Source organism: Pan paniscus, chromosome 13, assembly GCF_029289425.2.
Source record: "Pan paniscus chromosome 13, NHGRI_mPanPan1-v2.0_pri, whole genome shotgun sequence".
NCBI classification, from domain to species: domain Eukaryota; kingdom Metazoa; phylum Chordata; class Mammalia; order Primates; family Hominidae; genus Pan; species Pan paniscus.
In genome coordinates this window covers 45,441,662-45,469,575 of record NC_073262.2, presented here as the reverse complement: position 1 = coordinate 45,469,575, position 27,914 = coordinate 45,441,662, and the positions used below count along the sequence as shown (strand labels likewise).

Below are 27,914 nucleotides of genomic sequence, written 5' to 3'. Positions count from 1 at the left end.
AGACAGCGGGGCCTGGGCTAGAGGCCAAGGGCTGGGACTGGGAAGGGACGCGAAGCCTGATAGCCAGTGAGGAACCAGGCACACAACTTGGAAATAAACAAGCTTTATTTTCAGTTTCAACAGGTAAGGCGATACCTGCTTCATCATGTGCTTTTATGTAAATGGCAAATAGCAAAATAACAGCTAGAAAATAAACAGTTTGTCAGTTTGGAGATCAAGTACTTTATCTATCTTGAATGTTATCTATCTTGGAATTTAGCCAGGCCTAAAAGTAGCGGAAATATCAGGAAATGCTATAGGGAGCCAGTCTCCAGCTGCAGGTTGGTGGGCCTGGCACTGAGCAGATGCGGGTGGCTCAAAGCACTGAGTGATGCAGGCGCCGTTTCTGCATTGCCTGCAGCCTCTTCTGCCTCTCAGCAAAGTTGTTCTTCGGGGTCTGCTTCAGTGCGGGCAGGATGGCACGCTCCGCCACAGGTGGGCTCAGGCTGGGGCGGGTAGAGGGACTGTCACCATGAGCATCCCCGGGAGTGGAGTGTGTGGGGAGTGTGGCCTGCATGGCCCTCACGGGGGCACAGAGAGGCCTCCGCGAGCTCTGCTTCTACGCCGCCACCCTCCCTTCCCCGCTCCCTCCCTGGGGCCCAGGCTGCAGGGCTGCCCCACTGTCCCCATGCCTGTGGGACTTACCATTTCCTGGAGAGGCTCTTGGTGGAGACCTTGGGGAAATGCATGGCTTCTTGGTCCCTGGGTGAAGGAAGAGTCAGCAGTGAGCTGTGGATAGGCCCCCAGGGATGGGGCAGGGTGCACCAGGCACTCACCTGGGAAAGCTAGCTTCCTCTGGGGCTGCCTGGGGCCTCTGGCTCCCTTCCAGGAGGGACTTGAGGTGCTGCAGCTGAAAGGCAGGGGCAGGGGCATGGTGGGGCCTGTGGCGGTGCCAGACTGCCCAGGGCCACCCCCACCACCCAGGGCCTCACCTCTTGGGTCTGCAGGAGGTTGGTATTCCACAGCTCGCGGATGAGCACTTCGCACTGCCTAAGTGTGGTGGGCTTTCGCAGGGGAAGGGGCAGGATCATTGGGGGGTGTGCCCCCGCCCCCATCTGCCTGCCCTGGTGCTGGCTGTTCCCCATACAGGCAGTTCCTGCGTTAGAGGCCTCTGCTTTCTCCTTTCTGAAACAGTCATTGCAGCAGCCAGAGGTGACCTGCCCAGGTGCGTCTAACCACCCACCCAGCATACCTCCCCAGGCAGCGCCCAGGCCAATGTGGGGAAGAGGGCCTGGTTCCCCTCTCCCACTGAGCAGGGTGCTCTGGGCACCAGGTGGGGGTCTCTGGGACTGGGGCCTGTCCCTTTCTCCCCTCTGAAGGTGCCCTAAGGGTCAGATGGGCTTCAGTGGGTGACCGGCTAGCTGCCAGGCTGCTCTTGGTCATGACCCCACACGCAGTGGGGCATCTTGCTCCAGGCCTGGTCTCGGGATGTGCAGACGCAGGAGCCTGTCCTGCTGGTTGCGCTGCTGAAAGTGTGCACTCTGTAGCATCTCAGGGCAGTCCCAGAAACTCAGGGATCACCAGAACCTGTTCCTACTCTGACCTGCTGGCCTAGTGCCCTCCAAAGGCAGGCTGTGGCCAGGGGCAGCAAGCCTTCTCTTGGTAAGAATATTACTTTTCTCTGAGGAAGTGGTTTAGGGGCTGCTACTGGCCCCCCTTGTGTGCTCAGGTCAGCACAGGTACTCTGCAGGACCCCCAGGGGAGGGGAGGAAGACAGCGCCCACCGATGGGTAGAGCGTGGCCGTCATCTGCTATCATGAGCCCTGGAGACAGGCCCCTGGAGCTAGGGGCAGAGCAGTTGGCTGACTGCAGGGCGTGAGCCTAGTAAATGTAGTCATGGGGCCCTTAGGGTGCAGGCAAGACTTACCTGGCCTGCCCTTGCACCCCAGGAGCACCCAAGCCTTACCTGGCCTGCCCTTGTACCCCAGGAACCTTGTCCAGCTTGCTGTTGTGAAGTAGGGGCTCCTCTTCCAGGTCCGCCTTCTGGGGGATGTCAGCTTTTGAATCTTGCTTGTTGAAGGAGCCTGGTTGGGGCCTGGCCTTGCCTTGAAAGTTGGCTGCAAGTCAGACCCTACAAGGCCGGTCACTGCAGGCACCAACAGTCACCGCCCAAGTTTTCCAGGAACAGCTGTGTGTACCCAAGAAGCCCCTGTCCCTGCCTCAGTTTCCTCCTCTGTAAAGGGAAGCCTGCCTTGGAGGGTTCTAGGGGGAATCAATGTGGTTCTGAGGGTGAAGCCCATGGGTGGTGACTGTGAACACTCTAGAACAATCAACATAGTGGAAGCTGGCCCCATCTTGGGTAAAATGAAACTGCATGAGAGGCTTGGGACCCAGCCTGCATGGGTTTCCTCGGCAAGGACAAGGCCCATCTAGCACCTGGGCCCATCACAGGAATGGTGGGGGTTAGGGCTGGGCTGAGGAAAATGCCCGGCCTCACAGAGTGGGGAAAAGAGGCTCTCTGCTCCCAGTTCACTCTGCAGAAGGTGCCATGAGCCCAGGGCTCCGTGGGCAGTGCCATCCCTCCTGTGTCCTGCCTACTTGTGGCAGGGACACGGCCAAGCAGGGCTGCTGCTGGGCAGCCAGGGTACGTCCTCCCTAGAGGGCCACCCGGGGAGACCCCTCCTGCCTGCTTGCTGCCCCACCCTGGGGTGCCTGCTGTGAGGCCTTACTGCCCTGTGACTGGTCCCTGGTCCTGCCCACCCCCCCTTAATCCCCTCCCGGTGGCTTCAGCTTGCAGGGCTCTTTTCAGCTGCACCTTCATCCCCAAATCCTGGAGCTTGGCCCAGCAGAGGGCGCCTGGTCAGTACCCCTAGAGGCTACCCAGGCTGGGGTCCCCGTGGGGCACTCAGCCCTGTGAGCACATGGACGCCAGCCTGCTCACCTGAATTAGAGATGGACTTGACAGACTGGAAGCTTGACGTGGAGAGGCTGTCTGCAGGAGAGCGCACAGTGTCGGCGCTACCGGCCGCAAGACGCCCACGCTTGCCTCCTGGCCTGTGTGTCCGTGAGGAGCCCTCCTTCAGCCTGGCAGGGCTGCGTCCTCCCGGCTCTACCCACACTGCGTTGACGCAGACCCACCGAGTGCCCAAGGGAGCAGAGGCCCCGGAAAGGTGGTTTCCTGAAGGGCCATCTGGAAAGCAGGAGGGCTTGGGACACATGGAACAGCAGGTCCCGAGGGAGAGCATGGCCTCTTCCCGTGTCCTGTCAGCGTCCCCGGCACTGCAGGGCTGGGGCTGCCGACTTGGGCCACACTTTGCCCAGAACAGCTCACTGGAGTTGCCACAGCGGCTAGGGAAGGGCCCTCCCTCAACCCCCTTCTCCATGTCTCCCTGGGAAGGGAGAGCCCTAGGCACTGCCCCAGCTGCGATGTTCCCAGGCTGGCTCCATCCACCAGTCAGATGTCCTCCTGATGTCAGCCCCAGCCCCAAAGATAACGGGAAGTGAGCTCGAGACCACAACCCAGAATCCTGGGCTGGGTGGGGGCCGCTGTCAGGATGGGGAAGTGTCTTGGACAAGTGGCAAGGAAACAGGACTCTGCTTCCTCCCTTTGTCCCCATGGTTGCTGCCCAGATGGCAGGAAGGGATCCCTGGATGGAGTGTGTCCAGAGCCCCTGGGCCCCCAGCATGTCAGGACTCAGCCATAGGGCTGGAAATCCTGGGCCTGGCCACAGCAGCAATCTGAGGCAAAGATCTAGCAGGGCAGGGGCTGTCCCAGGGGTTCCTTCCCATTTCAGCTCTACTTGGAGGAGGGAGGTCTGGGGAGCACCCTGTGCCCACCTCCCCACTGCAATCACCTCAGGCCCTGGGTTTCCCAAGAGCAGCACGTGCTGTGCTTGGCTGCGTAACATCATCCAGCCACGGCTAGAGGTAGCGGCATCTGTCCAGGTCCCCCAGAACCTGTCCCCACGGGGTTGGCATACAGGGGCCAGTGCAGCCAGGTGGGCAAGGACAGTCTGGAGGGGCTCCCCTGGGTGGCAAGAGCATCCCATCAGTCACTGAAGGGCCCAGTTCTCACCTTTCTTCTGTGATGTCTGATTCATTATGAGCTTGTAATGGAGATCTGAAAGCAAGCACACGCTCTCCTCAGCACTTTTGAAACCACAGCCATTCTGAGAGAAGAAGCCTGGCCTGTCCTCTCCCGGCTGCTGAGCCCGAGAGTCCTGGCTCCCCACTGGCTGATGGGGCCCTGCCCCCATGGATCCCGCTCTCCACCACGCCTTCGTCGTGGGTGTCAGGCCAGGAATGGCCCTGCCTGTTCCCTAGGCAGAGCCCACCTGGCGTATGGGCCTCATCCATCTGAGATGACTGGAGGACATCCACACTGCCCAGGCAGGGCCTGGGCTTTAGGGGTACAGAGGTGAACTCCGGAACCCCTGGCTATGGCAGTGTCATGATCCCCTGGGGATCAGGGACTGCGGGGGAGGCTCAAGAAGACATGAGGAACTGGGCGTCCTGAGGCTCAAGAAGACATGGGGAAGGGGGGTCCTGACAAAACAGACGCCTGGTGATGGGATACTCGGCACTCAGGTAAGGCAGCACCAGGGAACGGGGCGGGAGAAGAGGCCACGGGCACTGGTGCCCTTGCTGGAGCCCTCCTGAAGCAAGAGCGAGGAGCGGAGCCACATCCCACATCCTGGCGGGCCCTCCTTCTGCTCGGGGCAGGAGGGGTGGGGGAGGAGGGAGGGAGAAAGGGGGGCATGGGGGTGAGGAGCCGCTAAGGGTGCAGTTGGGAAGGCCCCGCCGGAGGACAGCATGGGCACAGGCGAAGCGGGGACGGGGTGGGGGGCGGGAGAATGCCTGCTCCTGATCCGATGTGTTTAGCTGGAAGAAATTCATTGAGCTGCGCACTCGCACTTGGGCACGTTTCCCTGTATAAAGTTTTTGTTTTTGTTTTTTTGAGACGGAGTCTCGCTCTGTCACCGAGGCTGGAGTGCAGTGGCAAGATCTCGGCTCACTGCAAGCTCCGCCTCCCGGGTTCACGCCATTCTCCTTCAGCCTCCCCAGTAGCTGGGACTACAGGCGCCCACCACCACGCCTAGCTAATTGTTTTGTATTTTTAGTAGAGACGGGATTTCACCGTGTTAGCCAGGATGGTCTCGATCTCCTGACCTCGTGATCCGCCCGCCTCGGCCTCCCAAAGTGCTGGAATTACAGGCGTGAGCCGCCGCGCCCGGGCCCCTCTATAAAATTTTTAACAGAGGTGTGTCTGACCCTGCCTGGAGAGGAGAGGACTGGCGGAGTCAGCATCTGAAATGCTGCTGCCCTACGAGACAGGCAGACAGGGTCGGCACTGCCCGGGGGCCACGCGGGTCTCCCTCTGGGAGGAGGGGACAGCTCAGCGTGGCAGGGCGGGCTTACTGTCCTGTGTTCCCCCTGAGCCCAGGCGTGTGCTGGAGTTGATGGCTGTGTTTCTGTGCTGCGGGAGCGGCAGTGTTGAGTGTGCCAGGGGAGGCAGGGCCGGCCTAGGGCCCCGCGCCGGCTCACCCTTGTTCTCCCGCTTCAGATGCTCGATCTCCTCATGGAGCTTGGCCAGCATCTCCGAGTGCTGCTGCTGCAGGAACTGCAGGCTCTTCTCCAGGTCCAGGTTCCGTTTCTGCGGGTCGCTCTGCCTGAGCTGCGGGCTCTGCGGCCTCAAGGACTGGACGCCCACAGAGGGGCGCTGGCGCCGGCGCCGAGAGCCCGGGGTCGGCGAGCTGGGGGGCCGCGTCCCAGCCGCCACCCCCGCACCGCTCATATCGCCATCGCCAGGTACCCTCCCGCTGCCACTGCACCCCGGCTCAGTGGCCAGGCCGCCCTAGCCTGGCGCCCCGTCACCATGGAAACCGGGCGACGGAGGGCGCGAGGCGGTTGGCGAGGGCGGGGCCTGTCGCTGGCTCTTCCTGGGTGAGTAGTGATTTACAAGGCATCCAGGGCTGGGCGCCCGGGCTCACGCCTGTAATCCCCGAACTTTGGGAGGCCGAGGCGGACGGATCACTTGAGGTCAGGAGTTCGTGACCAGCCTGACCAACATGGCGAAACCCCGACTCTACTAAAAATACAAAATTTAGCCGGGCGTAGTGGCGGGAGCCAGTAATCCCAGCTACTCTGGAGGCTGAGGCAGGAGAATAGCTTGAACCGGGAGGCAGAGGTTGCAGTGAGCCGAGATCGCACCGCTGCACTCCAATCTGGACGACAGAGACTCTGTCTAAAAAAATAATAATAAAAGGCATCCAGGCATCCTTTCCAGCCTGAATGGAAAGTGAGACCCCGTCTCTATAAAAATTAAAAGAAAAAAAACCCGGGCATGGTGTCTTGCGCCTGTAGTCCCAACTGCTCGGGAGGCTGAGGCGGGAGGATTGCTGGAACCCCGGAGGTCGAGGCTGCAGTGAGCTATGATGGCACCACTGAACTCCAGCCTAAGTGACAGAGTGAGATGCTGCCTAAAAATAAGAGGCCGGGCGCGGTGGCTCACACCTGTAATCCCAGCTACTCCAGAGGCTGAGGCAGGAGAATCACTTGAACCCAGGAGGTGAAGGTTGCAGTGAGCCAAGATCGCGCCATTGCACTCCAGCCTGGGCGACAGGGTGAGACTCTGTCTCAAAAAATAATAATAATAATAATAAATAAATAAATTTAAAAATAATAGAAATAAAAAGTAAGTCATTTTTTTTTACAAGGCCTGCCCTCAAAAAAAAAAAAAATCACAGCCAGGCCAATCATAATTTTGCCAGATACCAGCAAACCTGGAGGAAGGGAACATAGCTAACCCCAGCCTGCTCTGGCTCTCCTTCCCCACATCTTACTGCCACATCAGCGGGGCTCCTGTATAATAACAGGGGATACAAGTGAAAGAACTGCTCATCTCAGAGCTTATTCGAGAAATCTCTAGGAAACCGTAAAGACAACAGGGAGACAAAAACTAAGACACTAGAGGAGGTTTAAGCCTCTGACACCTCCAGTTAACAAACAGCACACATGGCACAACCCCTAACCAGACCAACATAAAACTTCACACAGAAAGTCCATTTACTGGTTGAGCATGACCAGCCCTCAACAAAAACTTGCAAGGCATAATAAAAAACAACACAGTTCGAAGACACAGCAAGCATCAGAGCCAGACTTAAATATGGCAGAGATGTTGGAATTATCAGACCAAGAAATGGAATACGACTATGATTAATATGCTAAGGGCTCTAACGGAAAAAGTGGACAACATGAGATTACAGACTGATAATGGGAACAGAGAGGTAGACATTCTAAGAAATAATCTAAAGAAAATGTGAAGGCCAGGCAGGGTGGCTCATGTCTGTAATCCCAGCACTTTGGGAGGCTGAGTTGGGCAGATCATTTGAGGTCAGGAGCTCAAGACCAGCCTGGCCAACATGGTGATACCCCATCTCTACTAAAAAATTCAAAAATTAGCTAGCGTGGTGGCATGCACCTGTAATTCCAGCTACTTGGGAGGCTAAGGTGGGAGGATTGCTTGAATCCAGGAGGCAGAGGTTGCAGTGAGCCGAGATCATGCCACTGCCTTCAAGCCTGGGCAACAGAGTAAGACTCCATCTCAAAAAAAAAAAAAAAAAAAGGAAAAGAAAAGAAAATGCGAGAAGTTGGCCAGGCACAGTGGCTCACACCTCTAATCCCAACACTTTGGGAGGCTGAGGTGGGCGAATCACTTGAGGTCAGGAGTTCAAGACCAGCCTGGGCAACATGGTGAAAACCCATGTCTACTAAAAATACAAAAATTATTGGGAGGCTGAGGCGGGCGGATCACGAGGTCAGGAGATCGAGACCATCCTGGCTAACACACTGAAACCCCATCTCTACTAAAAATACAAAAAATTAGCCGGGCATGGTGGTGGGCGCCTGTGGTCCCAGCTACTCGGGAAGCTGAGGTAGGAGAATGGCGTGAACCCGGGAGGCGGAGCTTGCAGTGAGCCAAGATCGTACCACTGCACTCCAGCCTGGGCGACAGAACAAGACTCCATCTCAAAAAAAAAAAAAAAAAAGGCAGGCATAGTGGTTTATGTCTGTAATCCCAACTACTCAGGAGGCCGAGGCCGAAGAATTGCTTGAACTCAGGAGGTGGAGTTTCCAGCAAGCTGGGATCCTGCCACTGCACTCCATCCCGAGCAACAGAGTGAGATTCTGTCTCAAAAAACTAAAAGAAAATGTAAGAAGTCAAAAACACAACGGAAATGAAAAGTCAGGTGCATGGCTGATGCCTGTAATCCCAGCACTTTGAGAGGCCAAAGCAGGAGCATCTCTTGAGCCCAAGAGTTGGAGACCAGCCTGGGCAATATAGCCAGACCCTGTCTCCACAAAGAACTAAAAAATTTGCCTGCATGGTGGTGCACACCTGCAGTCCCAGTTACTGAGAAGGCTGAGATGCAGCAAGCCGTGATTGCACCACTGCACTCCAGCTTGGGCAACACAGACAGACCTTGTTTCAAAAAAAGAAGGAAAATGATATAGGAAATTTGGATCTAAAAAAAGGGAAGTGCATTAGAGAAGGAATAAATTAAGATAAAATATAATCTTTATTATTATTTTTAACAGATGACAGGTTGTTCAAAAAAATTATGGCAACATGTATTCAGTAATTATGGTTTATGGACAGCTGGAATGAATGGCAGCAATATTATTGCTGGGAGGGAGGATATCCTGAGTGGAGAGAAATTCATCCAGGCAGGAGTGCAGTGGCGCGATTATAGGTCACTTGCAGCCTGGAACTCCTGGGCTCAAGTCATCCGCCTGCCTCAGCTTCCCTAGTAACTGGGATTACAGGCACACACCACGCCTGGCTAATTTTTTTTTTTTTTTTGTCTTACTATGTTGCCCAGACTGGTCTCAAACTCCTGGGCTGAGGCTCTCTTCCTCCCTCAGCCTCCAGAAGTGTTGAAATTACAGATATGAGCCACTGTGCCTGGTATATGGTTGCTTTTGAATGTCCTAGTCCTAAACATCTGGTTCCCAAGAAGGAGAAAAGAAAAATGAAGGCAGGAGGAGGTGCTGATCCATAAAAACCTCCTGGAAGGTGTGTCCCTGGGGAGGCAGTGAGGGTTGAGGAGGGAGGTTGCAAACATAGCAGTGCAGATTGCAGCAGTGGCTGCCTGCCTCTTTGTCTGCATTTTCACAATCAACAGCAGCCATCATCAATCAGAGCACAGATCCCCAGTATTTGGAGGATGGGGCTCTTATTGCCCGCTCTGGTTCCTGCAAACTATAGGGAAGCTACTCCAGAAATGCATGCATGGCTGCTTGCACCACCAATTTAAATGCCACTTTCTTCTGAAAACACCCTTACAGACCTGCCAGGAAACAATGTGTAACCAGATATGAGTGCATCCAGTGGCCCAGACGAGTTGACATATAGAATTAACCATCACCAGTCCACCCCTTGTCAACCTGGCACCCATACACATCTCCTTAAACCATACTTACTCTCCAAATAAACACAATAACCCAGTGTTATTGTGTTAGCAGTGGAAGGTGTCCGAGTTAATAGTGTTAGCAGTGGAAGGTGTCCAAGTCACTGGCAGTGAATCTGGATGGGTCTTCAGCAACCACAATTCTTGGCTCCTCAGAAGACGGAATTCGACTGAGGGGCATAAGGCAGAAAAAGACCGAAGCAAGTTTCAGAGCAGGAGTGGAAGTGTATTTTAAAAGGCTTTAGAACAGGAAAGAAAGGAAAGTACGCTTGGAAGAGACCTAAGTGGGCACATGAAAGTCAAGTGTGGTGTTTAACCTTGATCCTAGGACTTTCTAGACTGGCCCCTTTCCCATGATCCTTCCCTTAGGGTGGGCTGCCCACATGTACAGTACCCTCCTTACCCTTGGGAGTTCCTAAAGACATGCAGTGTGTTTAGGAAACTGTATGCATGCCCATCTGAGGTTTTCAGGTGGGGTGCCCCCGGAAGGTCATACTCCACCACTTTGTCTCTTAATACACATGCCTGGGAAGTTGCTTCTCCCTGGAATCTGCATTCAATTAACACTTTAGTGAAATAGGTGTGGCCCATCAAGAAATGGCCTGTCCCTGGCGCCAGCTGCCAATTTATCACTTTTATTTTTTATTTATTTTTTGAGAGGGAGTCTCTGTCACCCAGGCTGGAGTACAGTGGTGCGATCTCGGCTTACTGCAACCTCTACATCCCAGGTTCAAGCGATTTTCCTGCCTCAGCCTCCCAAGTAGCTGAGATTAGAGGCATGCGCCACCACACTAGCTAATTTTTGTATTTTCAGTAGAGATGGGATTTCAGCATGTTGGCCAGGCTGGTCTCAAACTCCTGATGTCAGGTGATCTTCCTGCCTCAGCCTCCTAAAGGGCTGGGATTACAGGCGTGAGCCACCGCGCCTGGCCAAAAGTAGGAATTCTTGACTGGGAAATAATTTGATATATTTCGGCACCTTGTGACTTGAGAAAATTATGCTAGGAATTCTGGTTTTGGGAGTCAAGGGAAGCTAGCTTAATTTTTACAGTGAAGGCTACATAAGAGGCCTCTCTCCAGCGTGGTGGCTCACACCTGTAACCCTAGCACTTCAGGATGCGGAGGCGGTCCCATCACTTGAGCCCAGGAGTTCAAGATCAGCCTGGTAACACAGTGAGACCCCGTCTCTACAAAAAAATTTAAAAATTAGCAGGGTGCGATGGCGCATGCCTGTAGTCCTGGCTACTTGGGATGCTGAGGCGGAAGGATTGCTTAAGCCCAGGAGTTAAGAGGCTGCAGTGAGCCGTGATGGTGCAGTGCACTCCAGCCTGGGCAATATAGCAAGACCTTGTCTCAAAACAGAGTGTTCTCTCTCATTTATATTGGAAATGTCAGGGTTATTGGTGAGAGCTGGCCTTTAGGGGATCTAACTTGCTCTTGGATGTCCAAGGGGAAAGGTATAGATTTCTCCTGACTGCACAGGGCCTCTGCTTGTGAGTTGCTTGCACAAGATGATCAGAATCTGACTTACCTCGGATCACAGGGGCGCTGGTATATCCTAGCGGTAGATCATGGAAGGGAGTGGGCCACGAATGGGATCCAGGGAACGGGATTGCCTCGGGGCAAGGAGGCCGATGCGGAGGTGCAGGGGGCAGGGGTGGTGTCAGGACAGCCTGAAGCTGCGCTGCCAGGGGCTCTGGGCCACGTGGTCAGAAAAGCATCGGATTTGGCCTGTTAGCAGGGGAGTGTGGCCCAATGGCAAAAAGTCAAGGGCATCCTAGGAGCTGAGGAGGCGGTGGCAGTGGCAGTTAGGGCAAACCACTCTGGAAGCATCCAGGGGTGGAGACGAGAATGTGCAGGAGCTCCTGCCTCCAGCCTGGCCTCCCTCCTCCTTGTGCCCCAGACAGAACTGCTTCCCCTCAGTTGCTCCAACTCGTCCTTCCCCGGAAGTCCCTCACAAGTGCCTCCTGGCCGGGCCCCCCCAACTGCATTTTGCTGTCGTCCCAGCAGTCCCATTTTCTCTACAGTGAGAGTTCTTGGCAAAATTTAAATCCCATTTTATTGGCGAGGTCCCTACCCCCCACCTGGAAGTGGCTGGAACCCAGCTGCCCGCTGCTGCCCTCACTCCCCAGGCAGAAGCCACTGAGCACCAGCTGGCCTTATGGCCATCGCTGTCCAGGTCCCAGCCACCAAGACCCTGACCCCTCACTCAACTTTGCTGTTCTTGGTTCTCAGTGCGTTTTTGTCTGCCCCCCGCTCCTGGCCAGACAGTTCAGCCGCCAGCAACTCCCGCAATCCTCGGAGCTTCTGGAAGCCATAGACTTGGCGGCACATGTTCCCGGTGGTCAGCTTTTCTTTGAGAACAGGGTCTCACTCTGTCACCCAGGCTGGAGTATAGTGGCGTGATGAAGGCTCACTACAGCCTTGACCTCCTGGACCCTGATGATCCTCCAAACTCAGCATCCCAAGTAGCTGGGACCACACATGTGAACCACCATGCCTAACTTTTTGAATCTTTTGTAAAGGCAGGGCAAAGTCTACTGTGCCTCTGAGAGAGGAAAGCATAGGAAGCCAGAGGCCCAGGCCTGTGGACACTGTGGGGGAGGGGCCGACAGGGTGCCCAACAGTTGTTTCTGCAGCCCCCATGTGCTCAGGGACTCTGTACAGGTGAACCTCCTAGAGACTAAGCCCAGGTGCCAGAAGACTCAGAAGCAAGGACAGGTTTATTCAGATCCATGGTCGTTACAAGCTTGATTTTTGGTCACAGGCCCTAAAATGCCATTATTCTCAGTTTACATCAAAATACAAAGCCCAACATTTACAATTTTAAAAACATTAAAGCAAACCCCCAAAACCCCACACCGAAAACAAAGGCTTGGTTTGGAAATCACCACTGAGATGCTGTTCTCCCTCGCAGGTCGTCTGTGGGGTGAATGAAGGTGAAGACCCCGTGCTGGTTTCTGTCAGAGAATCTGTAGTTGTATATTTTGAATACTTAAGTACCATTGAACGGTTGCCATGTCTTTGAGCACTTGATGTTACTGAAGTGACAATGCTTCTGACCATCTTTGGCTGCAGAGCAGAAACTGGCAGAATCCGACCCCATCGACCCAGCAGTGTCCCCAACGCCTGAGGACCAGCACCCATCTGTGACAAGGCACAGGGGTCCGCGATGTTGGCCACTGCTTTGGGTGGTGTGCTCAATGGCTTGGGGTCTGTGGTGAAGCACCTGGGCTCTGGGAGGGTCTTAGGCTCCTGAAACATGGAATTCTACGGCCCAGTCTTGGAACAGCTGGGAGAACATGAAGAACGCCCCTCACAGTGAAGAATCAGGACAGCCACTCTCTAGTTTTCTCACAACTCTAGAAACTTTGATTCTTTCCTGGAGTGGAGACTTGAGCCACCGTCCTGGTCCCACACAGAGGAGGCGCCACAACCCACTCTGCCCACCTCAAGGCCAGCCAGTGGGGAGGCCAGGCCCAGGCGGGTGTTGGCAGGCTGGCTCCCAAGCTTGGTGCAGCAGAGTAGCCAAATGGGCACTGGAAAAAAGGCCCTGAGAGCTGGCTTGGGCATGAGTCCTTGGCGGAGGGAGGGAAAGGCCGGCGCTGAGCTCTGCACTGTCACAGAGCGTGGCTGTTGAGCCCTGGTAGCCACTCCTTTGCTGGGGCCCACCTGCCTTCCCTTCTTGGTTGCGTTTCCTCCAGATGCCTCTGTGGCTGCAGGAACCCCGCTCCAGAAGCCCGAGGATGACCGTGTTCCCTCCTGGAGGGGCTTCCCAGGTCCTCTCAGCCCAAGGGTGGGGCTGTGTGGCAAATCCCTCCAGCCTGCTCTGAAGGCAGCTGACACCTTCAGGGCTGGTGCAGTTTCCCCTGCTCGGTCAGCAGTGGCATGGCAGAGGTGTAGAGGACGTAGCCCAGGGTGAGCAGCAGCGTGCATGGGAGGGGCCCGACGCAGAACAGAGAGGCCACGAAGAAGGCCAGCAGCAGCGAGACCAGCGTCCGGTAACTGCCCAGGAAGCGCAGGCTGAGCCTGGGGCCGCGGGTGTGGCCGGCCACCTGCCTCCGCCCCACAGGGCTCAGCAGGTGCCTGCTGGCCAGCCCAGGTTCTGTGAGGTGGTAGCGACAGAAGCTGCCGAGGAAGTCATCCCGGGAACACAGAGCCGCCATCTGTCCTGCAAACTGAAGCACAGACAGAGGCACGGGGGTGTGGGGTGGTGGCACCACAGGCCTCAGGACAGCAGTACCCCACCCTCACAGGCCACCCCAGGACTGCACCCCAGGCAGGAGCATCGAGAACCCTCTCTGAAGACGCCAGGCCAGCCCTCCTGCCCACTCACTCTGTGGTTGATGGCAGACGACAGCCTGAAGAGCGTGCGGACCAAGCTGGCGATCTCATAGCTCTGGATGGGCTGCAGTTCCGCATCCCCCTGGTACTCAATTTCAAACCTTCGCAGCCCACTGATGATCTAGAAAGCCAGGCCATGGGGACGGGTCAGAAAACACAGCCCCGCACACAACTCAGAGAAGCCTGATGGCCTCTGCTCACGAGGGAGGAGGGAGCTGGGGATGGGTCAGGGCCCAGCCCATGCGCCTCTGAGACACGGGCCTCTCACCTGGTACCGCCCCAGGGGCGTAAGGATGAGTCCGTTCTCACCCACGATGCAGTCAGGCAGCTGCTTTTTTCCATTCTCATCCTGGGTGGTGCCCAAGGCGAGTGTGAACTGCCTAAGCTGCGCTTCGCTGAGCTGCCAGAGAGAAATGCCACTGCCCTCAGCATCAAGATGAAGAGAGGGGACCAGTCTTCACCTCACCAGCCTACAACAGTGGCAACAAGGGGACCCAGATATGCCGCTCGGGGTGTGGGCCTGCCTCCCACAACACTGGGTCCGTATGTGTGGGGCCTGGGACTGGTACGTGGCTGACCACAGGCTGGGTGGAGTGGATCCTTCAGGGAAGGGGACCCTGATGGCGGTGGGGCAGGCCCCATAGCTCGTACCCGGAATATCTGGCGCAGGTACTCCAGGGCCTTCTCCAGGTATTCATCTGTCTTCCGGACGCTGTCTTGCCCCATCTCGTCCAGGTCGTTGGCTGTGTAGGAGCCGTTGGTGTCCATGGAGCTAAAGCCCAGCCATGAGAGGAAGGAGTGGCCAGCCGGGGTCTCCGCACACTGGTCGGAGATGGACTTGGCTGTGTGTTTGGCCTGTGTGATGAGCTGAGCCAGGCGCAGGACCTGCAAGGGAGGCGGGGGCAGGTCACCAGCAGGACAGGCCTGTGCTGCCACAGGACCTGCAAGGGAGGCACAGGCAGGTCACCAGCAGGATAGGCCTGTGCTGCCACCCAGGCAGCCCCAAGAGCAATGCACAGCCAGACTGCTGAGCGTCACGAGGAGTGGCTTCTGCCAGAGGACTTTTAAAGACTAAAGGATGATCTTCTACATTTGAAATTTCCCAACAAACACTGCCTTCGTTATCAGGAAAAAATTAGACTTTACTAAAAAGGGGGAAGGAGATGTGGCATCAAATCTACACCCAGCCTCCCTCCTTCCTGCCGGATCATAGCACTTCCCGGGTTCTGCTCAGCCCCATGGCTCCAGGGGCCCTGAGGACAGGCACCGCCGACCCACTCACCAGGGTGCGGGCCTCGGGCCCAAACATCGGGGTGTACTTGCAGTCCTGGCCCTCCAGGCTGTAGACGTGGCTCTTCACCTTGAAGGAGGCATCAGTGACCGCTGGTGGCCAGGGTGACAGGAAGCTCCCAGTGAATGTGGGGGCCGTGAAGAGTCGGTGCTGGCGGTGGGGGATGACCAGCTCTGGCTCCAGGAATAGCTGCTCACCTAGAAGGCAGGAGACGAACCTGGCACCCACTTCCCGGGGGCAGAGTACCCGACTGCTGCCCTTAGGATTCTGGGGTGTCTAGCAGTGTCTGCAGGAGATAAACAACAGGAGGATCGACAGAAACCAACGCCCAACCCAGCCAGGATGAATGCAAGGCAGAGACCAGGCTCACCTCCTGAATCGGCCACCACGAGTTGCCAGGGAGAAATGGCGGGGTCACGGGGCCGCAGCTTGGACCACGCAGCCCCGCTCTGTGGGCACACCTGCGATCCCCCACCCAGTGCCTGGTGGCTGCAGGGCAGGCAGGATCCAGCCAGTTTCAGACTTCACCGCACAGATGTGTCCCAGGAGTCTCCACAGCACCCTTTGCCGGGGCCCACTCTGGGCATGTGGGTCCCTCTTAAAGACCAGCCACCCCCAGCTAAGGGCCTGGCCCTGGTCTGGCTGGGCTGACGTCTACCCGGCTGGCCCAGGCTGTGGACTTACCTTTCTGAATCATCTCAGCCAGGTTGGGCTGGGCAAAGACTTTGGCCACTCGGAACACCATGAGCGCGTGCTTGGGGCTGACCAGGTCTGTGCGGAGCGCGCGGTTCAGGAAGCCCACAAACAACTTGGTGTACATCAGCAGGTTCTCCTGGACAAAGGGCGCCCTGGGGACCAAGGTGGCAGGTTGGCGCCAGCCTTCCAACTGGAGGCGGGGTCTGCGCCAGTCCATGCCCCTAATGCCCTTGCTCACCCTTGGGCTTTCAGACTCTCCCTGGCCAAGGTGACAAGCTGTCACAGATGACAGCTCAGGGGGCCACGGGCAGGCAGGGAGGGCAGGTAAGACCCAGGCCCTCTGAGGACGCCACATCCTTAGCAAGGCTGAGGCCCCTTTCCAAGTGGATGGAGGCCACCATGGCAGAGGCCAGCCCAGAGCCTGAGGGGGCTGAGGGAGGATCCCCTAGAGGGTCCAAAGGGGAATGCCTTGGGCAAGGAGGGGAGGGGTCAATGGCCATGCCAGGTGCCACGGAAGCCTGGGGTCTGCTGTGAGAATCAAGCAGGGGATGGGGGAAGACGGCTTCCCTCATCCCCTGCTTGATCACTGCTGCTCTGCTCTGTGCTGATGAAAATCAAGGGATAGTTTCGGGGTGGCTGAACACTCATCTGGGACAGAAGGGAGAGGGGACAGGGCAGGATGGGTCACCCACAGCTTCCATGAGAAACCAATTCTAGGGCCTGGCAAAGTTGAGCCTAGAAAGGGCTGGTCTGTGTTCCATTCAGCAGGGGCTGGGAGAGGACTTCAGGAGGCCACGGGGGCCAGGGCCAGGCTGACCCCAGCACAGGCCGCTGGCTTGGCCTCCACCCACTGGAACAATATCCACCTGAGGGAGCCGGTGGCATGTCTGTGAGAGGAGCTGAGGCTCACCATTTCTCCAACACACACCAGGGCTGGGAGTCGCTGCCCGGAGCCTGCTTGTCAGGTGCGTACCGCCACGGCTGCAGGTAGCTCAGCCACATCTCCAGGACCTGTGGGGAAGGTGTGTGCTGAGGGCTCAGTGGCTGGGGGCCAAATCCTCCGGTGGCCTGGAGCCCAGATACCAGGCGGCAGCTGGGTGGGACTGACTCTTCCCACTTCCTCCAGAGGGCGCAGGAGAGACATGCACAGCCCTGTGAGGTTTGGCTCTCTTGCTGGCCCTCCAGAAGCCAGGGTGGGCTTTTCCCAGCCCAGGGGTCAGAGTACTCCCTGGTCAGGTAAGCGTAGGAACCTGCCCTGCACCAGACAGGTGGGACAGGGCAAGCCTTTCCTGAGAGTTGGATTTGGAAACTCAAACAGAACAATGTGGCCCTCCAAGACCCCGTCCTTGCCAAGGCCTCTGTGATAACACTTGCTCTCCTCCTTTATCTGCCCCAGAGGACCTCCCACCTCAAGGCACACAGAGGACACAGGCACATGTGTGACGGAGCCAACACTCACAGCTCTGAATGATGCGTCCAGGGGCCAGTGGCCAAAGCAATGCTCCAAGAAGAGGCAGAGTTTCTGCTGGACGAACCTCGGGACAGCGGCCCTGCAGGGGATGGGGAGGGTCACCTGCTGCTTGCCCAGTAAGGAGGCCCTGCTCACAGATAACCCCAGGGCTCCCACCAGTGAGGGTTGGCTCCGCCGGTGGAGAGCACTGGGCACCTCCGGGAGGTTCAGCCCCATTCTTTAGAGGAAGAAACCAAGGTTCAGAGAGGCTAGGGAACATCCCAAGGACACACAGCACGCAGGCAGCCGAGTCAGTGCAGCTCCTGCACACACCTCACCCTCAGTCCCATACAGACAGCCCACTCTGCTGGCCCTGGTAGTCAGGGCCACCCCAGCTCTTCTGACAGGGTTGAAGAATATGAGATGCAAGAGATGGCAGCACAATGGGGCCTCTCTGGCCAGTCTAGAGAGAGAGGCTCTGGGAGCCAACTGGGCGGGGCGAGAGGACACCTGCCTAGGCCTGGAGAGGCCTCACGTGCTCTGTGAACAGAAAGGGACTCCCCTCACCCTGCCCTCCATGCCCGGGGGAGAGGTCGCTGTGGGCGACACCTTAGGAGGGGAAAGTGGGGGAGACGGCAGCGGTGGGAAGCCGCAAGGGCCACCCACCGTTTGAACTCCTCCAGGGGGCTGGTGGCGTGGGAGTGGGCGGAGGGTGACGCCTGCTCTGGCTTCAGGCTGTTGGCAAAGGCGTGCAGGTGCTTCAGCAGCAGGCGCACCACCAACACATGCTCCTCAGTAGGCGTGAACGACTCCTGGGTGGAGAAGGAGGGGTGAGGGCCTGGGAAGGAGCGCGGCACCCATAGCACTCGGCCTCCAGGTCTGACCACATCCCGCCCCGAGCCAGTTGCTCTGCTTCCCCACGGGAGGCACGAGCCAGGCCGGGAGTGGGGCCACCCCATGGGGCACCACTGTGCCTGGCACCCAGCAGACATGCCTTGCACTGCTTGGTCTGAACTGTGACCAGCTTGTGGTATGGAAGTGCTTGGCCCAGCGCCCACACAGCCCACCCTGGGGAGGCCTCACTAAGACAGTCACATCTGCAGAGGGCCTCCCAGCCCTGCTTCTGCACCGCTGCAAATCTGCAGCGGGTGGCACAGGCTGTGCCCTTGGGCACTGGTGCCTGTCTTGATCCCCAGGGCAGGAGAAAGCCAGCATCACCCACAAGCTCTGGATCCAGGGTCTCCCACCTGCCTCCCAAGTGTATGCAGAAAGCACATGGAACCCAGGTGTGGTGCCTCAGACCTGTAATTCCAGCACTGTGGGAGGCCGAGGTGGAAAGATCGCTAAGAAGTTCGAGATTAGCCTAGACAACATAGGGACACCCTGTCTCTACAAAAAATTTTTAAAAGTTAGCTGGGTGTCGTGATGCACACCTATAGTCCTAATGACTCAGGAGGCTAGGGTGGGAGGATCAGTTCAGCCCAGGAGTTTGAGGCTGCAGTGAGCTAGGATCGTGCCACTGCACTCCAGCCTTGGTGAGAGTTAAGATCTTGTTCAAAAATAAGAACCCCACGGCTTCACTTTCCTCCCCAATTCCTTCCACCTGCTCCTCATCCTGGACACAGCCAGATGAGAACTCGGCCCAGTAGAAGCCCCGGGCTTCACTTCCTCTGTTGCCCAGGGACCTGTGGTCAGGAAAACCCCAAGACAAAAGCACAGTCAAGCATATTAGGCCAAACTTTTTTTTTTCTTGAGACAAGGTCTTCTTCTGTCGCCCAGGCTGGAGCACAGTGGCGCGATCTCAGCTCACTGCAACCTCCGCATCCAGGTTCAAGCGACTCTCCTGACTCAGCCTCCTGAGTAGCTGGGACGACAAGTGTGTGCCACCATGCCCAGCTAATTTTTATTTTTCATAGAGATGGGGTTTCACCATGTTGGCATGCCCAGCTAATTTTTATTTTTCATAGAGATGGGGTTTCACCATGTTGGCCTGACCTCAGGTCTCCCAAAGTGCTGGAAATACAGGCGTGAGCCACTGTGTCCAGCCTAGGCCAAACTTTTTGATTTGTAACATACAAGCAGGATCCTGGAGATCTAGCCGGAGAGGAAAGCCTTTTTGGTGGCCATGGGCTTCCTCTGGTTGCTTAGCGCTGGGAGGGCAGGTGGGAGCATCGAGAGTAGACAAGGGCAGGGAAGTGGGGGTGCTGAGGGCAGGACCCTGAGTCTGAGTGGACACGCTCGCCTCTCCACACTTGTCCGCTAGCCCTTTGGGCCTTAACACATCTGTGCTGCTGAGGCTGATGCAGGGCCCAGCCTCTGGGTATATCCTGGGATGCTGTAGACCCCACACGGGCCACTGCCCATATTGCTACCCACTCAAGTCTCCCCGTCAGGAAACTGTCCCCACAGGTCCAAGTGACACACCCCAGAGATCAGTGGCTGAGTCTGAAGATGGAGCTATGGGGTGGGAGGCATTCTGTTTTTTGAGACAGGGTCTCACTCTGTCACCCACGCTGGAGTGTAGTGTCGTGGTCTGGGCTCACTGCAGCCTCTGCCTCCAGGGCTTAAGGGATCCTCCCACCTCAGCCTCCCGGGTAGCTGGGAACACAGGCACACACACCACCACACCAGGCTAATTTTTGTATTTCTTTGTAGAGACAGGGGTCTCGCCATGTTGCCCAGGCTGGTCTCAAACTCCTGAGCTCAAGCAGTCCACCTGCCTCAACCTCCCAAAGTGCTGGGATTACAAGCATGAGCCATCGTGGCTGGCTATTTTTCTCTATCTGTATCGTTAAGTCTTTGGGCAATGAATTTGCATTGTTTTGGAAGAAAGGGCCGGGTGCAGTGGCTCACACCTGTAATCCCAACACTTTGGGAGGCCAAGGCAGGCGGATCACTTGAGGTCAGGAGTTTGAGACCAGCGTGGCCAACATGGTGAAACTACGTCTCTACTAAAAATACAAAAATTAGCCGGGTGGGTGGCACATGCCTGTAATCCCAGCTACTCAAGAGGCTGAGGCAGGAGAATCACTTCAATCTGGGAGGTGGAGATTGCAGTGAGCCGAGACTATGTCAATGCATTCCAGCCTAGGCAACGGAGTGAGACTCTGTCTCAAAAAAAAAAAAAAAAGATGGAAGGAGAAAAGTATGAGACATAATACCTGTACCTATACTGCCCAACTAGTAGGGCACCAGTGGGGTGGGAAGTTAGACCAGGATCTTTCTCCTCCTCCAGTCTCAGCCCAGGCCCTCCCTCCAATCCTGGCCTGGGATCCTCAGCCGTAACATCCTCCCTGCAGCTCAGGGGAGGGGAAGACCTCCACATGGGAACTGGAAAACTGCCTTCCCCTGCTGGTGCACTTGACCCACCTCACCTGGTCCTTCTGAAGGGTCTGGAGGGCCCACTGTCCACCCCTGCCGCCGGCAGTCACATGGAACCCTCTCAGGCTATTTTCCCACAGGTTTGCTGAGCCAAACTTCTCCCTCAGCTCTGCACCCCTCCTGGGCCATGTTCCCACATGGAGTCCCTGGCCACAGTCACCTGCTTGCTTCTTAAGGATGTGTCCCCAAAGCCGCACATTTCCCACTGGGCTGAGACTCACAGCACCTCAGCTCACCCCACCTGGGTCTCGCTGGTCACCCTCCCACCATGGGGTTTGCCAGATGCTTTCTGGACACTGTCCTCCCTCCCTGGCACAAGCCCTCGGGTCCCTCCTCTCCTCTGCAGTGGCTCCTGCGGAATGAGGTGCCCCCGTGTGCTGTGGCCGCCATCCAGCCCACCAGCGCTAAGGGGCCAACACATTTTCTCATCTTGTGCTCAAATTCCTGTTCAATCATGTGTGCTCCTTCCCAGGTGAACGGGACAGATCACTGGCTGTGAGCACAGCCCATCTCCCCCGGCTCTCACAGATTCCTCTGTCATCCCTGAAGTTCCCTAGAGGTCTGAACTCTGCTTCACTGACCTCAAATCCATCCACACACTTGTCATTTCTGCCTAGGCAGCTGCAACCTCTATGAGGTCACCACCCACTCTAATCTGCCTCTGGAGGTTTGTATGAGCGGCCAGGGCTCCCCAGGTGAAGGCCGGGTCCTGGCTGGGCTGTCAAGGACTGACAGCTTCTGTGGGCTATAGGGTCAAGCCCCAGGTCCTTCCCACCCCCCTGCCTCACATGCAGGCTCTGGGTCACAGCACCTCCAGGCTGGGTGACAGTTCTGAACAAGGCAGAACCCACACCACCCGTTAAGTCCCAGGCCTCTGCGTCTTCAGCTCCTTCCTATGCGCCAGACCCTGCAGAGTGCAGTGAACCCAGCCACTGCTGAGGCCTGAGGACTCCAGCTCTTCAAACCAGGGCCAAGCACGGGGCCTCCAACACTGGAGAGCTTGTGACACCTCCACTGGCCAGGAACCTGGACAGCCAGGGCCACATGCCCACATGCCTCGTTCTGCCACACAGTCACCACCCCCACCCCCAACCAAACTAGTCTACAAAGCCAGGGGCCAAGCCAGGCTGGAGGCTGACCCCTGCCTCCCCCCGACACAGGGGCTACGCTCTGCTTGGAACTAGCCTCTGAGTCACCAGCAGCCGGCCCCGGCGGCCCCTTGCTTTGCCAGGCATGGACATGCACTCTGGGCAGGGGGAAGGGAACGAATGAGCCAGTACTTAGTAGGCGTGGAGGGCCTGGAGGCTGGGTTGGGCAGGGCTGTAGAGGGCGCTGGAGACACTGAGTCGGTAGTTGAGACAAGGAACAGAGAGATGTCAGAAGAGGCAGAAGAGCAGAGGACAAGAGGGCGGGGTGGGGAAGGGGAGAGATAGGACCAGACACGGGAGGGGGAAGCGGAGAGAGAAAGAAAGCAATGAGAACGAGCCCAGGAGTGAGGAGAAAAAAACAAAAACAAAGCACGGTCAGTGAAAATCCAAACAATTGCAGTCCCAGCAGCCGCGGGCCAGCGCAGCACCCGCCTCCGCAGCCAGGCCAGGGCTGTGGCCACACTCTCCTCGCTTTGGAGGCCCGGGCAGAGGGGCCTCCAGGTCACCTGGGTGGCCCCTCAGTATTGCTGGGGCCTAAAGGCCTCTCTAGCTCCTTGGAAGGGCCCAGCTCACTGCCCTTCAAGATGGGACCCACTCTCCCCAGTGACTCTGAGGTCACACTACGTGTGGCACATGCAAACCAGAGCCCTCCAAGAGCCCAGGGCCCTCGCTGGGACATGCTGCCAGCCACCAAGACCTCAAGATCCTGAGGCTCAGAAAAGAAACCAGCAGAGCATGTTCCAGGAGGAGGACTCTGCCCAGAAAACACATGTGGAATTGACTGGATTTCCCTGGGTTGTCTTAAGAAATTTACCAAATTGGTATAAGACATGATCAATTCCTCTGTGTCTAAAACTCAATCAATGTCCCCTCCATGACTGGCTCTCTGAGAACTGAGGGCGAGGACAGGTCCCCAAGGGTAGCACAGAGACGAGGAGCACAGGCTCAGGCCACCAGGCCCTGCCCTCCACCCTCACAGTGCGGACGTCAGCTAAGGTGGTGTGCACATCAGCTCTGACTCCTGGAGGCAGCCTCTCCTACCGCACCAGAAACTCCCACCCTCCAGATACAGCGGGTTCCCAAGGGCGGGAGCCCCTGAGGATCTGGCCACAGCCACACACACCCAGAGGCAGCAAGAACCTGAGGCTGAGCTGGCTCCTAGCCAGGACCCTCCGACCTGCTGCCCTGCAGCACCACGGCCTGCCGAAGCACCCCTTCAGCCCAGTGCAGCCACAGCCGGCCTGGTGCACATCCTGCCCCGCCAGCAGCATGCCTCCTGCCCAAGCAGCACACCCACTGGGCTCCACACAGGAGAAATCAGAACACACGCCAGTCGCCATGACACGCAGAGCAGGGAGTGAAGGAGCAGGGCAGGGAGGTGTTGCCCTCCACAGCCTTCCTCTGTGCCAGACCTGGGGCTCAGGGAGGAATCAGACACATAGAGTGTGGCTCTGCCCTTGCTTGCAGGAACACAGTGGCCTACAGTGCCATAGCCATCCTTACTGCCCACAGGGCCACTGGGGAGCAAGCACGCATCCTGGACTCAAGCAGGGTGAGGAGGATGACCCCAAGAGCCTCACTTCCTGCATCTGAAAATAAGGGCTAGTGGGGACGGACAGGGATTTCTGTATGGCAGTACGTGTAGCACAGGCCTGGGCAAGCGACAAGAAGCCTTAGGAGACACAGACCTCCACAGCTGCCTTTCTCTGACTCCCACCCACCAAGTTTTCTTGCGTTTTGTGTTTTGCCTGAACTGGAAGAGGCGAAGAGTGGAGCGTCTCTGGGTACTTGGTCCAGCTACTGCAAGGTATTCTGGGCAGGGCCCACCTACCCCAAGGTCTGGCCAAGAGGAAGCAAATGTGGGGAAGAAGGGAACTGCACCTCCTGCCCTCCACAGGGACAGCCCCCTGCCCTTCCTCTGGCCCGTGAGGACACAGAATCCTCACAGGTGACAGCCCAAAAGAGCCTTTCTGGCTGACTCTTGAAAGTAGGTGTGCTTACTACACTCCCTCAGAAGGCAGAAGAAGCAACAGGAACACAATGCAGTGCAGTGGCCCCTGCCCCTGCCAGGCCACGCCACGCCACATGCACGAGTGCTGAGTGAGTGTCCCAGAGCCCTGTGGGAGGAGCGGGCCCGGGGAATAACCAGGCCCCCAGGCACCAGCCAGGGACATGCAGCAAGTCTGCTCTGGAAGCAGGAAGGGCACTACAGGCTCTTCGTGACTCAGGAGGCCCAAGATGGGGTCCTCAGCTTTTCCCCACTCTCCACCCATGTGATTCTGAGGGTGAGGATTTGGGGGACCCTATGCTCTGAGAGAGCCTCCACATGGCAAAGCATGGGGCCATGGAACTGGCTGCAGACTGTGGCAGAAGCAGACCCACAGCTCTTTGCCAGAACCAGAGGAAAAGTGACAGGATGCTCTTCTGAAGTTTAACTCCATCACCCACATTCTGGAGGAAGCCCTCAATAATTCTGTCAGTGACAAAGCCAAAGTTTCCCAAGTATACTGATGCACAGACGCCATGGGCACCAGACTACGTGGCTGATGCCACTTCAGGCAAGGGCACGGATGGGCATGAGTCAAGCTGCTCCATGGAGATGACTGACTGGAGATCTAAGGTTCACCTAGCTGCTTTCTCACTCTGACCGGTCCAGGGGTGGTGCTAGCTCCAGGAACGGCAACAGCAGGAACGACCCAGGGCCTCCGCCACCTCCATGCATCTGAAGGCAGCATGCTGCCCAGAGAGAGAGTGGGGAGAGGCGAGGAGGAGGGAGAGGAGGCAAGCCAGGCTGCATGCAGGAGGGCACCAGGTGCCACTCGCCACGAGAAGGGCTGCTTGCTCATGCTCTCTGGAGGAGGTGGGGGAGTAGGGGGAGCAGGCAAAGAAGGCTCCAGGCCACCCCTTCATGGGAAAGCACAAAGGCACCGCTGATGGTCGAGGAGACAGACAAGAAAGTGGCTCCCAGAGGCATCGCAGCTCCCCCACCCCCCGAGCAAGAGCACCACAACCTCATCTGTTCCTGCTGCCAGGGAGGGGGCTCAGGAAGCTGCACAGGGAGGGCCCCAGAGAGGCCAGACTTCCAGGCCTCAAGTGTCTACACGTCAGTGTGCAACGCCCCCTGCCCGCCACCGGAAACTAGAGAATGATGCCCACTTCTTACTCGGCTTCTGAGTGACAGGTGGGTGGTGGGTTTCTGCTTCCCACCATCCAGCCTGTGAAAACTCGCTCCGAGGCAGGATAAGAAGCAGCAGGCTGAGCAGGGTCAGAAGCAGGAGGTGGGAAGAAAAACTGTGGAAACATACCTTGGTGTGAGGGGACTGCATTTTTTGATACATCTCCAAGGAATAGTGATGAAGCGACATTTCAACAAAAACCTGCAAAAAAGCATTAGCTAGTCAAACCATTCTTGACGATGGTGCCAGACCATCCAGTGGGGAAAGGACAGTGTCTCCAACAAGCAGAGCTGGGAACTCATTCCATGTGCAGAGCAGCGAAGCTGGGCCCTTCCTTCACACCATCGCCAAAAAATAACTCAAAATGGGTAAGCAACCTGAGGATAAGCACTAAAACCATACACTCTCAGAAGAAAACATGTGAGAAAACTTCATAACACTAGATTTGGCAATGATTAATTAGATATGACACCCAAAGCACAGGCAACAAAAAGGAAAAAAAAATAGACAACTAGACTACATTAAAATCAACACTCTTGAGCATGAAAAAATACTATTGATAGAGTAAAAAGGCAACCAACAGGCATGGTGGCTCAACCCTGTCATCCCAGCACTTTGGGAGGCCGAGGTGGGTGGATTACCTGAGGCCAGGAGTTCAAGACCAGCCTGGCCAACATAGTGAAAATCTGTCTCTACAAAAAATACAAAAATTAGCTGGGTGTGGTGAGGCATCACACCTATAATCCCAGCTACTTGGGAGTCTGAGGTGGCAGGATTGCTTGTGCCCAGGAGTTTGAGGCTGCAGTGAGCCAAGACTGTACCACTGCACTCTAGCCTGGCAACAAAGTTAGACTCTGATTAAAAAAAAAAAAAAAAAAAAAAAAAAAAAAAAAAGGGCTGGGCACAGTGGCTCACGCCTGTAATCCCAACACTTTGGGAGGCCAAGGCAGGTGGATCACTTGAGGTCAGGAGTTCGAGACATGGTGAAACCCCATCTCTACTAAAAATGCAAAAATTAGCTGAGCATGGCAGTGGGCACCTGTAATCCTAGCTACTCGGGAGGCTGAGGTGGGAGAATCACTTGAACCTGAGAGGTGAAGGTTGCACGGAGCCAAGATTAAGCCACTGCACTCCAGCCTAGACAACAGAGGGAGACTCCATCTCAAAAAAAAAAAAATGCTTTGGTCCAGGGAACAGCAGAACTTTCCAGTTCTGCCCTATAAGCCCTGTGTCATGATCTTCTGCCCTCTTCATGGCCAGCACAGCCCACGGTCTACACAGCCAAGAGCCATCTGGGCATCATGGTCCCCTCTGTGAACAGGGGCAACGGTTCTTACCATTCCACCCTGCGAGGATGCTGTGAAATGGTATGGAGGCTTCAAAAAGTGTAGCACCCCAAATACTAGGAGTTATATACAAGATGGGAGATAGAATGCTATCTTATCTACATGTCAGGCTGTAAAGCAAGGCTGTGGCTACCAAGTCAGCCCCAGGATCCAGCGTCAGAAGCAGCACCTGCTGAATCTCTCTGATGTGTGCCTAGAAGATACAGCCAGGACCTGGGAGTTGGCCAGCACTCAGGAAGTGAGCCAGCCCATACCATCCTGACAGGCTGGAGCCCCTCTGGGCAGACAAGGAAATCTGTCACCTACTACTTGGATCCCTTGAATCAATGGAAGGCCTGTGGAGGCTGCACAGACCCCTCACCATTCAGTGTCATGGAAACCAAAAGACTCTGCAACAATTATATCACCACAGGCAAAACGAAACAATTTCCATGGACAGGGGATCCTGGGGTGAAAAACACCATCAATGACATTCAAGTTAAAAGGGTGGGCAGATTTATTTTCATGTTTTCTAAATGTCACAGCAGGAAAATACCAACAATTTAGAATCAGCCCCAGGCTGAGGGGGCGCCTCTGGGACTCTGCCCCACATAGTGGAAGGTGGCTAAACAGTTTCTTTTTTCTTTTCCTTTTTTTTTTTTTTTTTTGAGATGGAGTCCAGTTCTGTCACCCAGGCTGGAGTGCAATGGCACTATCTCAGCTTACTGCTGTCTCCACCTCCTGGGTTCAAGTGATTCTCCTGCCTCAGCCTCCCAAGTAGCTGAAATTACAGGCGCCTGCCTCCGTGCCCGGCTAATTTTTGTATTTTTAGTAGACACATGGTTTCACCATGTTGGCCAGGTTGGTCCCAAACTCCTGACCTCAGGTGATCTGCCCACCTCGGCCTCACAAAGTGCTGGGGATTATAGGCATGAGCCACCGTGCCCAGCTGGCTGAACAGTTTCTTTTGACCAGCTCAACTCTCACCTGGAGCAGTTTCTGACCTCCAGATCTCGTGGGAGGCGGGGTCTGCATTCACAGACCTCTGATGAGAGATGTGTCGCTTCAGGAGGCTAGTGTGGTGGAGGCCATAGGAAGCAAAGGGCATGGTTGGTGTCCTGAGGGAGACACAGAAACAGGCCCGAGTTTACAGGCTCCCGCTGGCCTAGCCAGGGGCAATCTGGATATCAAAATCAACGAGAGCAGGGACAGATTACAACTTGTTCAATAGCACAATGCATACCTCCCCACCAGCCCCCTGATCCACACTGATATACCTGAATAAAGAGCAAAGAGAGAAGTCTTCCTTACCGCAGAGTGACCACTGACCCACTAATCAATGAAGAAGGGATAAGTTAGAGAACCACCATTTGGTAACCGCCCTATTAATAGCTGATTTGGTCAAGAATCAATAGTGAGGTTGGGCATGGGGGCTCACACCTGTAATCCCAGCACCTTGGGAGACCAAGGCAGGAGGATTTCTTGAGGCCAGGCATTTGAGATCAGCCTGGGCAACAAAGTGAGAACCCATCTCCACAAAAACATTGAAACATAAAACAGCTGGGCCTGGTGGCATGTGCCTGTAGTCCTAGCTACTTAGAAGGCTGAGGAGGGAGAATGGCCTGGGCCCACGAGTTGAGGCTATAGTGACAAA

The 27,914-nt window shown here is 56.3% G+C and overlaps 2 protein-coding genes across 12 annotated transcripts in view; both read right to left on the bottom strand.

Annotated features, from left to right (window-relative positions):
* Positions 1-87: 87 nt before the first annotated feature.
* On the bottom strand, positions 88-7,120 carry LOC100977660 (coiled-coil domain-containing protein 74A). 5 transcript variants are annotated; one of them, XM_034954153.3, is made up of 8 exons: positions 5,524-7,109; positions 4,055-4,099; positions 2,921-3,033; positions 1,946-2,022; positions 972-1,164; positions 816-889; positions 685-741; positions 88-485 (listed from the first exon to the last, which is right to left on the bottom strand). In XM_034954153.3, the coding sequence occupies exons 1-8, from the start codon at positions 5,771-5,773 to the stop codon at positions 356-358; spliced, it is 939 nt and encodes a 312-aa protein (XP_034810044.2). In that variant the 5' UTR covers positions 5,774-7,109; the 3' UTR covers positions 88-355. The 5 variants fall into 5 exon arrangements, with proteins under 5 accessions (XP_034810044.2, XP_034810042.2, XP_034810043.2 ...); XM_034954151.3 differs by having other exon boundaries at positions 1,946-2,084; positions 2,921-3,169; positions 5,524-7,093; XM_034954152.3 differs by having other exon boundaries at positions 1,946-2,084; positions 2,921-2,971; positions 5,524-7,091.
* A 5,034-nt stretch (positions 7,121-12,154) lies between these two features.
* Positions 12,155-27,914, bottom strand: part of LOC129392897 (sphingomyelin phosphodiesterase 4-like) — a 28,568-nt gene continuing 12,808 nt past the window's right edge. For 3 of the 7 annotated variants that reach the window (XM_063595371.1, XM_063595372.1, XM_063595373.1), the window contains 10 exons: positions 25,065-25,136; positions 17,897-18,042; positions 17,240-17,468; positions 16,691-16,791; positions 15,769-15,932; positions 15,076-15,281; positions 14,445-14,678; positions 14,062-14,193; positions 13,786-13,914; positions 12,155-13,627 (listed from right to left, as the gene is read on the bottom strand). In XM_063595371.1, the coding sequence (XP_063451441.1) occupies positions 13,298-13,627; positions 13,786-13,914; positions 14,062-14,193; positions 14,445-14,678; positions 15,076-15,281; positions 15,769-15,932; positions 16,691-16,791; positions 17,240-17,468; positions 17,897-18,042; positions 25,065-25,136 (1,743 nt within the window). In that variant the 3' untranslated portion in view covers positions 12,155-13,297. Of the gene's footprint in view, positions 13,628-13,785; positions 13,915-14,061; positions 14,194-14,444; positions 14,679-15,075; positions 15,282-15,768; positions 15,933-16,690; positions 16,792-17,239; positions 17,469-17,896; positions 18,043-25,064; positions 25,154-27,247; positions 27,379-27,914 lie in introns of all 7 variants that reach the window. The other 4 variants (XM_055109402.2, XM_057301588.2, XM_055109403.1 and 1 more) reach the window with 2 other exon arrangements.

Excerpts from the sequence above, each read along its gene's own strand:
- LOC100977660 (XM_034954151.3), bottom strand. The coding sequence starts at position 5,773 with ATGAGCGGTGCGGGGGTGGCGGCTGGGACGCGGCCCCCCAGCTCGCCG. Across the intron at positions 742-815 it reads GAGGAAGCTAGCTTTCCCAG|GGACCAAGAAGCCATGCATT; the intron begins GTGAGTGCCTGG and ends TCCTTCACCCAG. Across the intron at positions 486-684 it reads AAGAGCCTCTCCAGGAAATG|CCTGAGCCCACCTGTGGCGG; the intron begins GTAAGTCCCACA and ends TACCCGCCCCAG.